At 40.7% G+C, this 12,231-nt stretch overlaps 2 protein-coding genes and 1 non-coding gene across 3 annotated transcripts in view; 2 read left to right on the forward strand and 1 right to left on the reverse strand.

The window, feature by feature from the left end:
- WBP4 (WW domain binding protein 4) overlaps positions 1 to 9,147 on the reverse strand; it is a 66,225-nt gene extending 57,078 nt beyond the window's left edge. The window contains exons 1-5 of the mRNA XM_040448587.1: positions 8,635 to 9,147; positions 7,616 to 7,688; positions 5,184 to 5,246; positions 4,971 to 5,094; positions 1,415 to 1,582 (exon numbers count right to left, since the gene is read on the reverse strand). Of these exons, the coding sequence (XP_040304521.1) occupies positions 1,415 to 1,582; positions 4,971 to 5,094; positions 5,184 to 5,246; positions 7,616 to 7,688; positions 8,635 to 8,636 (430 nt within the window). The 5' untranslated portion in view covers positions 8,637 to 9,147. The remainder of the gene's footprint in view (positions 1 to 1,414; positions 1,583 to 4,970; positions 5,095 to 5,183; positions 5,247 to 7,615; positions 7,689 to 8,634) is intronic.
- ELF1 (E74 like ETS transcription factor 1) overlaps positions 9,143 to 12,231 on the forward strand; it is a 110,659-nt gene continuing 107,570 nt past the window's right edge. Inside the window, exon 1 of the mRNA XM_040448583.1 lies at positions 9,143 to 9,464. The gene's annotated coding sequence lies outside the window, so the exon portion shown is untranslated. The remainder of the gene's footprint in view (positions 9,465 to 12,231) is intronic.
- TRNAE-UUC (transfer RNA glutamic acid (anticodon UUC)) lies at positions 9,495 to 9,566 on the forward strand. The gene has a single exon. It is a non-coding gene; the product is annotated as a tRNA-Glu (tRNA).

Here is a 12,231-nt window from a genome sequence, read left to right on the forward strand (position 1 = left end):
ACTTTTTAAAGCTTCATATCACACCTGTTTAGAAAGCTTGCTTTACCCTTATAGCAACCTAGTATATAATCTTTTTTCAATCAATATCCATAAACTGTACCATGCTAGGCCCTGGGTTTGGTGCTAGGGATGCAAATACTGAATAAGACATCATTCCTGATGCTCTCATCTGTTTTTTTGTTTTTTTTTTTTAATATTTATTTATTTTTGAGAGAGAGAGAATGTGTGTGCACATGTGGATGAGAGACAGACAGAGGGAGACAGAGACCCAAAGCCAGCTCTGCTGCTGACAGCAGAGAGCCTGATGCAAGGCTCGAACTCACAAACTGTGAGATCATGACCTGAGCCCAAGTCAGATACTTAACTGCCTGAGCCACCTAGGGCCCCCCTGATCCTCTCATCTTACAGATCAGCTCAAAAGCAATTTCTGTGATGATCTGTCAGATCCACATAATCACAATTAATACCTCAGTATTCTGAGTTCCTTTATAATCTTACTTATATCTCTATACTGTAACACTTTAAAATTCCTCCTTTTATCATGCTTATTTCTAACCTTAAATTTTATGTTTCTGAGAGTAAGATGCTTCATAAATGTACAAAAAAAATGTATTTATCTCAGAATTTATATGGAACAAAAATCCCCAATACATTTAGTTTTAAAGGAAAACAAAAAAATGTTTTTGATATTCTCACTTGAAAATACCATTATGTATTTTATTAGAAAGTGATACCCAAAGCATTAATCTGGGGTGGATGGGGTAGTTCTTTACTAGGTAATCAAGACAGCTACATAAAAAAAGAAAATGGCTTCTGGTTCCCAGTCCACTTTTGGATAGAAAAATCTTTCTGACAGAGTATTTTAAGAACCCCTGCAATTTGCAAAGTGGATCTGAAATGCCTTACTTCTATGTAAAATGTTTTATTTTATTTCCATTTAGTTCATAGTTTTGGAAAGTTTTGAGAAAAATATAGTTTTAACTTATTTGTAAGGAATCCATTCTTAAGGCTTTAATGAAGTATGATGTTAAGTCATTCTAAGAGGATAATATATATATATAACTATCTACTTATTTGTATACTTATTTATTTATTCATTTATGTGAGGGGGGGAGGAGGGGGGGAGTGAGCAGGAAAGGGACAAAGAAAGAGGGAGAGAGAGAATCCCAAAAAGCTTGCCAGACTCAATCTCGGGAACCATGAGATCACGACCTAAACCGAAATCAAGAGTCAGATACTTAACCAACTGAGCCACCAAGGTGCCCCAAAAAGGGTATTTAAAGGGCACATAACTTTTTTACTATTGTGGCAAAGATGTAAAGCTACACTCTTCTACTGCTTAAATGTGCTAATATTAACACAAAATTAACTGTCAGTTATTATTCCTTACTGTTTCTATGCCTAAATGACCTACCTCCTGTGATGAGATCATAATAGTAATGGTAACCCTCAGAGGTTATGCCTTCTACCCATCTTCCCTTTGAAGGGTCTTTTTTCCTCTTCTTCTTTTCCTTCTGCTGATTTGATGCAGAGGTTGGCGGGACAGTACTTGTTACTGGTGATATGCTTGGCTCTGAAATTTCTAAAGAAAAAGACATAAGAAAGGTGAAGTACCAATGCAACTTTTTTTCTGGTATAAGACAATACTGTTATTTCAATCAAAAGCTTGACAAGAAGATTCTTTTGGGAACTTCATAGGTTATTATAAAGCTCATCTGGAAAACCAAATATGTACAAATACCCATAATTATAAAAAAGAAATGCTAAGGGGAAGCTCTTCTACCAGATATTAAAACTTACTCTGGTTAATTACTTGGAAAAAAGTAAAGCTATTCCCCAATCCATGGTCCCTCCCATGTCTTGATATTAATCTTTCACATCAAAGAAACACATAAAAAAAAAAAAAAACATGAAGTAAAATAATGTTAAACTTAACTAGATACGAATCCAAATATTCTGTATAGCAAAAATTAAAAAAAATAAAAGAATATACTATGTTAATTATAATGGAGTTAAGATTTAAAAAAAAAGAAAGACAAATAATAAACATTTACAACAAATATGACACAGGGTTAATGTTCATAGCAAAGATCCCTCATAAACAAATCCAACATTCTAACAGAAGATGGACAAAAAGTACAAAGATAATCAAGACAATACATACATTCACCAATATTCAAGAAACATAAATAAATGTAATTTTCTTCTGCATTAGATCAGTAAGTACTGAAAAGAATAATCAAATACAGTTAATCTAATCCATTAGGTATTTACATGGGCGGGATAAGAGTAGTTTTAATGGCTTTAATTTTTTGTAAAAACATTAGCCAGTTATTACCAAATAACTTAATAAGTTATTTCTACAAAAGTATAAATTAGCCCAACATTTCTGGAGACAGCTTGGTATCAGCTATCAACATATAAAATATATTCATACTTAAATTCTGCAGTCTTACCTCTAGAGCTTAAACCTACAAAAATAAATGTGAAAACATGCTTGCATACGGGTGCTCACTGAAGCATTCTTTCTAACAGTGAAAACTCTAAGCAACCTAAAGGTTAGGAAGAGAAATCCCACTTTTATGACATTTTATACCCTTTATTAAACACTTGCTACAAATGGTCTATAATAAACAGTTTATACCACTACATTATTTAGTTTTTATGAAAATCAAAGGTTGTATAGCTAGCAAATGGCAATTCTGGTGGATTCCAAAGCCTGTGCTCCTAACCACTCTGTAGCCACTAAAAATGATGTACATCCTTAATTGTTTAAAGGAAAAGAAGTACTTGACATATCATTGAAGGAAAAAATGAGACAACCTCCAAAAAACTGTAACATAAAATTTGGAGTATAACTTAAGAAAGAAAATTCTAAAGATGTTTGGGAAAATCTTAAAAGAAGTTAGTTTTTAAAACTCTTTTTTCTTTGTACTGCATTATTATACTTTTAGAGAAATGTATACCCTATTTAGGCAAACAAGGCTATGAAAAATATTTAATAGAAAAAATTCTATTTAAACACATTTAAATACAAAATGCTAAGATTTATTTGCTAGCAGGGCAGCATAACAAAACTTCCCAATCCATGTAATTGGTGAGATCAATTTTCAACTACTCCTTTTTAATTCTGCAGGAACACCTTCATCCTTTTTTTCCTTTAAACATACAGTTTTATCCTTTATTGGAAATACAGCCCCGACCCCTTCCTTTTAATTAACAATGTCTAGGTTAATATTTTTAACACATGTATTTTTTTTAAAGTTTTTTTCTTTTTGTTTATTTTGAGAGAGACAGCATGAGTTGGGGAGGGATAGATAGAGGGAGAGAGAGAGAATCCTAAACAGGCTCCGTGCAGCCCGATGTGGGGCTTGAACCCGCGAACTGTGAGATCATGACCTGAGCCTAAACCAAGAGTTGGATGCTCAACCGACTGAGCCACCCAGGTGCCCCTAGGATAATATTTTCAAAGTCTGGTTACAACTGTCCTTATCTGATGAGGGCAATGCCAATTAACTTCTTATTCTGCTTAAAAACTTCACAGAAAGAAGTTTTCAGAGAATGAACAATACCATTCCAGGTTGACTATCTCAACTATTATGCAAGATCAACAACTGGGACTGCTTATCTGCCTGGTTTAAGGACAGTGGATTTGTCATGGAAGAAATGCTGACAGAAATGTTCCCGAGTTAAAGCCTAAATTCATCAACAAGATACATACACTGTACTTAAATAAATGCCTTTTATCTGGAACTGAGTTCTCCTCAAACCTTCAGATTATTTACCTTCTTGGTGACTATGAGATAAAAAAAGGTATCCTTATATAAGAATTATATGTAAACTGGTCTAACCACTATGGAGAACATATGGAGGTTCCTCAAAAAAATAAAAATAGATCTATGATCTGACCCACCAGTTCCACTTCTGGGTATATATCCAAAGGAAATGTAAATAGGATTTCAAAAAGATACATGCACTCCCACACTTACTGCAGCATTACTCACAAGAGCCAAAGTATGGCCATACCTAAATGCCCATCAACAGATGGACAAAAAAGATGTAGTACATATATATAATGGAATACTATGCAGGCACGAGAAAGGAGGATATCCTGTCATTTGCAACAACATGGATGGACCCTGAGCATAATATGCTAATACATGAGACAAGTCAAAGAAAAGACAAGCATACTGTATGATATCACCTATAAGTAGAATCTAAAAAAAGTCAAACTCCTAAAAACTAGAAAGCAAAATTGTTGTTACCAGGGAATAGGGGATCGGAAGGGTTAAGGCTGATATTGTTTAAGGGTACAAACTGGCAAGAAGTAGTAAGTATATAAGCCATAGAGATTTAATACACAGTATAATGAATATAGACAACAATACTGTCATTAGGTAATGTGATAAATACTGCTAAAGCAGCAATCACATTATATATAAATGTATCAGAGTAACACCTGCATACCTTACACTTATACATGTCAAATTTACATGTCAAATTTATCCAATTAAAAAGACTATCTACCTTCTAGTGGTAAAATCAGTAAATTTGTCCACAAAAGGCTAATTCATTATAACTCAACTACATAAACAAACATAATTTATAGTTTTGACCATATGGATAAAGTGAATAGTGGGTATAATGAAAGGCCTATTTTTTAATGAATAGTTCCTTTTAGCCAAATACCTAAAACACTCAATTGTCTCTGAAATGAACACTGATCTAAAACAGAACTAGGAACTAGCTAACTACCAAAATGGTATGGTTGTGAATGAAGGTGTTAAAAGATGAAGCTTTAAAGTAAAACAAAGTGCAGGAGTAAAGTCCCACAGTCTAAATACAGCTATGATGCATAGGAAAAGCACTAAGCGTATACCCTGAGTGTATAACCTCTTTATGGAAACAATAAAAGCTCACTTAGCATGACCTCTGATGTTAGTTTTAAAACATGCTGGCTGCTTTTTTACCTGACTCTAAGCCAAGTCTTTTCAAATCCTCTTGGTAGGCTTTCAGGGCAGCTGCCTCCATTGCGGCAAACTCCTTTGATGCCTTTTCTTCTTCCTTTGCCTTATCCAGGCTTTTCTGTTTAATCTATGGAAGACACATATAAAAGTGAAAGCCAGGTGAAGTACTGATATTTACACAGAAAAATTAGCAAAGAAAGAAATAAACTAAATTACCTCACTGATCCTCTTTGCCACATTTTCCTTATGATTCTTTCCTCTTTCGTGAAATTCAACACTCTTGAAAATGAATAAAAGAGAAAGTGCAAAGGAAAGCTACGTAAAATATCATAATGTTCATACCAAATAAGTAACAGTAAATTTGGGAGTGTAACATAACAAGATTGAAATAAAAAATGATTGACAGGAAAAAGAAGAATAATTTTAAAGCAAATGAGACCTTTTTATCAAATGATGCTAGGGAACTGAACCATGTTATTTATTATCATACCCTCTGATCAGGTTTTCTTTGGTGCTTAAAATAAACTCTGATGACCATATCAATGAAGAAAAATACAAGACACCCTTGATGACTAATCCAGTGAATATGATTGTAATGAGGGCTCAAACAAAACAGGAAGCCAAAAGAGGAGTGGAAAAAAAACTTCAAGAAACACCTCTCAACATAAAAAGTCAAAACCAGTTAAGTCCCTAGAATTTGTACTGCTCTATTTGCCACATTAGGCAAGGGACATAGAGAATAAACAATAATCCTTAGAACCTTATTCCTCCAAATTGGGAGAAAAGTAGACAGTAAAGGATTCCTCCTAAATTGTAAACAAATACTTTTATAGAATGTGGTAATGATACAAAATGTAAAACTCCTGTGAAAGACAATTTGGCACTATCTACCAAAATTTGGCTGCTGGCATAAAGAATAAAGCTCCCTCTATGGAGAAAGCTCCAGGATCTACTGTTCAATGAAAAAAACTAACTAACAAACAAAAACCACACTAAACTATGAAGAATAGTGTATATGGTATCCTACATTTTATGTACGTTGGAATAGAAGCCTCTATATACATGCAGAAACAATGGAAAAATTAGACAAGAAAATGAAAAAAGTGGCAACCTACAAAGAATGATGGTAACTGGATGGGACAGTGGAGTGAGTGAATGTTATTACCTATTTAAAACAGCCAGGAATGCTCCCTAAATTACAAATGTCTGGTTGTATACAGTAAGGAAGTTTGGGTAAATTTTCTACAATTCACTGAAGTGAATTCCTCTTTAAATGGTAACACTGTAAAACAAATGTTCATCTTCTGTTTTTCATATACTGGTTTTCCTAAATTATACCACACAAAGAATATTAAAGGCCCATTCAAAAGACATTAATTTTGGGGCGCCTGGGTGGCGCAGTCGGTTGAGCGTCCGACTTCAAGCCAGGTCACGATCTCGCGGTCCGTGAGTTCGAGCCCCGCGTCGGGCTCTGGGCTGATGGCTCGGAGCCTGGAGCCTGTTTCCGATTCTGTGTCTCCCTCTCTCTCTGCCCCTCCCCCGTTCATGCTCTGTCTCTCTCTGTCCCAAGGATAAATAAATGTTGAAAAAAAAAATTAAAAAAAAAAAAACAACAAAAGACATTAATTTTGCTTCTAATTAAAGGGCAAATCAATGTATATTAACAATCCAAGGATAAGAAAGACATCCTAGAATGGATTATTTACCCTTTGTGACTCCTAAAATTCATTGAACTGGTTGGGTAGCTGAAGAGAAGAGAAACTACCAGTAACATGCATAGATTTCAAAAATTTCTGGCATTCATGTGTAAGAAGGCCTAAGTTAAACAAGATAGTTGAAAACTTCAGCAACTACTCAAAAGACCAAATACCCAGACAAAACCCTGAAGAAAAACATCCCCAAACTCCTTGTAGACAATAATAAATATCTACCAAAGAAATACAACACTGCTAAAGATGGGACTATTTTTTTGTGCATGCAACTCTATCAAGTAAAAAGGAGATGAATATATATTTCAAAGATACACTGGTATTTATGTACTACATACATATTGCTATGACATGTATTTGAAGGGGGGGGAATCAGTGATGCTTTTGTTTCATGTCTTAAAAGCTTAATCTAGATTAAGAGATACGGTAGTAAAGTACTTAACAAAGCTATTTTCATATCCCATGAAAGAGGTAACGATATTCTTTAAAATGTAACCATTTATAGCTATAAAATTCTGCAAATATATTTAATTAGAATAGAAAAGAAACAAGATAAACTACAATAATTGCTCCTTTTTACACATTAAGGGCTTTGTCCTTTTATGTTTCTTTGTACACGATAGTAGATAGTATTACAGATAGTATTACAAACATCGTGTGGCTAAACATGGATGAGATTACCCACTCAATGTCCATTTCCTGAATGTCACTGAAGGACCATAGAGAAATAATTTGGCTTACTATATAATCAAATTTAAGCTGATGAAAAAGAAAGAAGCTCACAGCTCTCCTACAAGAAATGAAAAGACAACAGAAATCCTTCAACTTTGAAAAATCAAGAGCAATATATATGAAGGTACTTTGTAAATGCTGAGTTTAGACAAAAAGGAACACGTGAATAAAATATTATTAGATTCTCTTATAGTGTAATTATCATACAGGCCTATTGTCCGCTATCCAACACTTGCAGTAATCACAGAATTTCTTTGGTTGCGACTTCCAGTAGTCTGCCCTGAAAAAGGTAAAAACAAGTCTAAGGTTATTTATAATATAAAAAGGTAAAATTGTGCATGCTTTACATTTTCTTAGAGTTTCAATCATAAGCCCCTGCTACTGAATGTTGTCTTATTTTATTATTTATCTCACTGCAGCAGTTAGTCGAAATTGTTGCCAGTAAAAAGGAAAAAAGTCTGCACCGGATTTAAAACTCCCTTACATAAAAGTGTTTTTAAAAAGTTTTTTTTTCTTTTCATTTGCCATCAGAAATAAGAAACATCTTGGAAAAGATTTATCTTCTTTACGTCTTTCTGGCATTTTTGGAAGCTGTTGTAATGGGAGGCCCGAAAAAACTCAAAGTTTGCTTTAAATCAAGTTCTTTCCATTAAAAGAGCAAAGAACAAGACTCCTCAGGTGAGAGACTGTGGTTCCTCCGAGACTATCAGTTAATACAATTTGTTCTCGAGCCTCAGGGCAAGAGAGAGTTGGAAAAGCCGAGACCTCTCAGCCGGCAAGACTTAAAAAAAAGTCAGCACGCTAGCCAAGACTGGACGTTTCTTCCAGGCGGAGGAGGGCAGCCGTGGCCGAAGTCCAACCCTAAAGTTTCACAACACCCCACGTTCAAGTGCTACGGCATCGAACAGGGTGCTAGCGACCCCCAACAGTGTAAGTGAGCACCCGGTTGCTTCCCGGGAGGCAGTCTAACCCCAACTGGCCGCCAGCCTCCTCCCCAAGCCTGTGCTTCAGGCCCCCAAGGCGCTCCGCAGGGTAGCATTTCTACCCGCCCAGAGAACCGGCCCGGCCTGTCTGGTGACAGTCCCGAGCGAGTTAAGAACACCTCCGTCACGCCTCCAGCCGAAAGGAGGAGGTGGGGAGGGATGGTGGTGGAGTGCGAGACCCGCGGGGAAAGGGCCGCCCAGAGAAACAACACTTCGTTGTTTAGAGCCTGAGACCCGACTCACATGACTGGACCAGCCGCTCCGCGCGCCGCCCCCGGGTCCGGCTCGAGCTCGTGTTCCCCGCGCGGGACGAGGTGAGGCCCGGCCCGCCGCGAGGCCCACCCGAGCCTCCAAGCCCGGACACCTCCCTCTTTCCCCGGGACCAGTGTTCCACGGTTCCCAACTACGGGTGCCCAGACGACTCAATCCGCGTTCGAAATCTCCTCCTCTTCCCCTCCCCCTACAGGGGCGGTACTCCAGGATCCTGAGAGGTGGGGTCGGTATAAAGGGGTTGAGGTCACCGAGAAAGGGTGAAAGCGCGACGGGACCTGAGCCGAAGGACGGGAACCTCACGCCTCAAGTTCCCGAATCATCCCGACTTCACTCTCTCTCTTCCCCTGGGATCCAGAACCTCCACCCTTCTTCTAGGCTCGCTGGCTCGTGGCCAAGGAGCTCGCGCGCCGCCTCCGCCCCGAGCGCAAACAGCTGTTCCCCGAGACGTCGCCGCCCTCAACTTTGCCAACTAGTCCGCACGCCCTTTGACCAGCGGAGCAACCCGGACCTGTAGGCTGGGGGCCGTTGGCGGAGTTAAAAAAAGAAAGGTGAAACAGCTGGTTTCGGGGCCGCGAGTTGCTGGGCTTTGCCTCAGAACTTTCCGGAGGCGGCGGAGTGGCCCCGCCCCGCCCCCGCGACGCCCGCGCGCACGGGCTGTGCTAGTTTCTTCGCTCCGAGAGCGCGTGGGCAGCGGCGGCGGCGGCGGCGGCGGCGGCGGCTCCAGCGGCGCAAAGGCGACAGGGGGGAGCGGCGGCGCGGGCAAGTGGAGCAGAGGCAGCGGTAGCGCCTGCGTCTGTCAGGTGAGTCACGGCAGTGTCCCAGCCAGCACTTCCCATATGGTCTAGCGGTTAGGATTCCTGGTTTTCACCCAGGCGGCCCGGGTTCGACTCCCGGTATGGGAATGTCGTAGCTTTTTTTTTTTTTTTTTTTTAAACCGAATGAGGACTCTCATTTTATTTTCAGTAGCTCTGGCTTTCTACTTGTCTCCTTCTCATGATGAGTTTGTGAAAAACGAGCATTAGTGTAGTTGTTAGCGACTCCGTGACCCGTGCTGCGCCGGGCTGGCTGGAGGAGCGAGTGCGCTTAGGGTCCCCTCGCTTCCCTCCTCTGGCTGGTGGGGCTGAGCCTCGAGGAAGGAGTTTCACTTTCCCAGGGGCTGCCTGCCCGCTCCTTCGCCCCGAGTCGTCCTTTCCCAGACGCTGGGGAGGTGATGATTAACTCTGGCCTCGCCTTATCTCCTCCCAGCGCCCCCCTGGGGCCCACACCCTCCGCGGCCGCAGTTTTCCGACGGTCCCAGGCGACGCGGGGGCGTGTTCGTCCCCTGCCCGCCGCGAGCCCGCGCCCCTTTCGGAGTCCTCGTTCTCATTCCGCCGGCTGTTGTTCACGGGAACCCCCCCCTCGGCCCCCGGCACAAAGCCTCCTGTCGCGGGGCACGCGGCGGCGAGGCGGTCTGGCGTGCTTCGGTGCCCGCGGGCGCGCTTTCCCGTCCGCGCAGCTGCCCGTCACCGCCCGACCGGCCGCGTGTCCACCCGGCTCTCCCGCAGCGGCCAGCTCGTCCCAGCTTGACCTCGGGGGCGCTGGTCGCAGCTCAGAAAAGTACCGCGGACTCCAGAGCCACAGGCTCGAGTGCCTGTCTCTGCCTGGGAAGGCCTCTGGGGAAGGGAATGCGCGTCCCCCCCCCCCCCAACCCCGCTTTAAAGCGCGCGCGCGCACATGTTGCGGAGGAAAAAAAAAACACCACTACGATGAGATGCCTTTCAAGAAGAAATTTAACTTTCCGAAGGGTCTAACGTTTTGAGCGCCTCTGATAGAAAATCTTGGGGTGGAGGTGGGGCTTGGAAGAGAGAAAATTGGCTGAAGACTGGGGAGGGGATGTTCCAACAACGTTTCACTGTATTTTTAAGTATAGAAGCCCTGTGTTTATTACAAAGAAGGGGCAGCTGTGTCAGCAGCATGTGAGCTGTAAATGGAACAAAAGCGTTATCTTAAATGCAAGCTGAAATTAGAAAAGGGGGTGAGCTATAATGTTTAGTCCATTGGGCTTCTGGGAACAAATAGAGAAGGAAAAAGTGGCTCTTGTGGATGGGTTTCTGGTCAGTGCCATTACTAAGAGCAGATGATTGGGTGGTTAGTGTGCGCATTCCCAAACTTTTATATTTTGCCGGCACAATGAGTTTTGAAACAATCTGTTAACGTGATCCGCATGATTAAGGATTAATCACTTTTATATTGTAAATAAACTCCCAGAACTAGAAGTATTTTATATGTTTTTTAATTCAAATGTTTACACCAAGCACCATCACATGCTTTTGGAAGTTACTGTTGTTGACGTTGGTGTAAGTTGTGGGTACAACACCGAATGTAATTGTGTTTTGGCTCCTGTCATTAGCTTGCGATTGACTTTTTGTGGATCTTTCACCTTCTCTGTACTCTGGGTTTACAGCCATAAATTCTTGATAATACGTATCACTCCAAAACTTTAGATAGAATGGCAGGGATTGTTGAGCATTCTTGAATAGGTAATGTGAGTGGGAAAGGTTCATTTTTTAATTTTTTTTTTGAAAAGTTTCATTTAAAATGAAGAATGGGATCATGTCATTATTGAGAAACTACTGAAGACTTTGGTCTGAATTTGGGTGGAACGAAGCCCCCTTCCTCGTGTCCAGTGAGGGCTTAACTCTTGACTTTACATTTTGTGATGATTTGGTATCATACTGTACCTAACGGTGCTAAAATGGATGTGATTTTCAGTTGAGCACCCAGGAATTGCAAATAGCTTTGTGTATACTTGAAGGTATGCTGAGGGCAGGAGTTTGGTGATGGTATTTCTCAGATTCATATATTGTTATAGACCAGGCCAAACAAGGTATCTGAGTTGCAGAAGTGAGTGCTACAGGAACCCAGAGGTGAGATGTCAGTTCTGTTCAGGAAAGAGGACTGGAAAGGAGAGGTAGAAGGGAGAGTATTTGCCCTGGACCTTGGAGAACTGGTTGGATTTCTCCTGGTGGAGAATGTGTCTCCTAAAGCTGAGGGGAGTTGAGGGTGGGGGAGCTGGGGAGAGTTGGGATCAACAAGTATGAAGTTGGCAAATAGTCTGGACACAGTGCTTGGAGTGAGAGGCATGTGGAAGAGAATTTCACCTTAATAAATTTTGACGAGGTGAGAGGTTCTTTTATCAAAGGAGTGGTGTTTATGTGACCAGGGTTTTAACAACCCTTTTCCTTTGAAAAAACCAAGTAGAGAAGTAACATGTGAAAACTTACTGTTTTAAAAAATTCAAGTAATATAAACATGTGCCCATAGGTTTTGTTTACTAGTTGAATATTAACTTTTAATAGAATGAGAAAAGCAGTCAGAATTCAATTTGAAAAAATGAAATCTAAGTTTAAATCGTGAGAATTATTTGCAATTATATTCTTACTAGCTTGCTTTATTGAAAATGACCTTGGGGCGCCTGGGTGGCGCAGTCGGTTAAGCGTCCGACTTCAGCCAGGTCACGATCTCGCGGTCCGTGAGTTCGAGCCCCGCGTCGGGCTCTGGGCTGATGGCTCAGAGCCTGGAGCCTGA

The sequence above is a fragment of the Herpailurus yagouaroundi genome, unplaced genomic scaffold (assembly GCF_014898765.1).
Source record: "Herpailurus yagouaroundi ecotype Mexico unplaced genomic scaffold, PumYag 197, whole genome shotgun sequence".
NCBI lineage: Eukaryota > Metazoa > Chordata > Mammalia > Carnivora > Felidae > Herpailurus > Herpailurus yagouaroundi.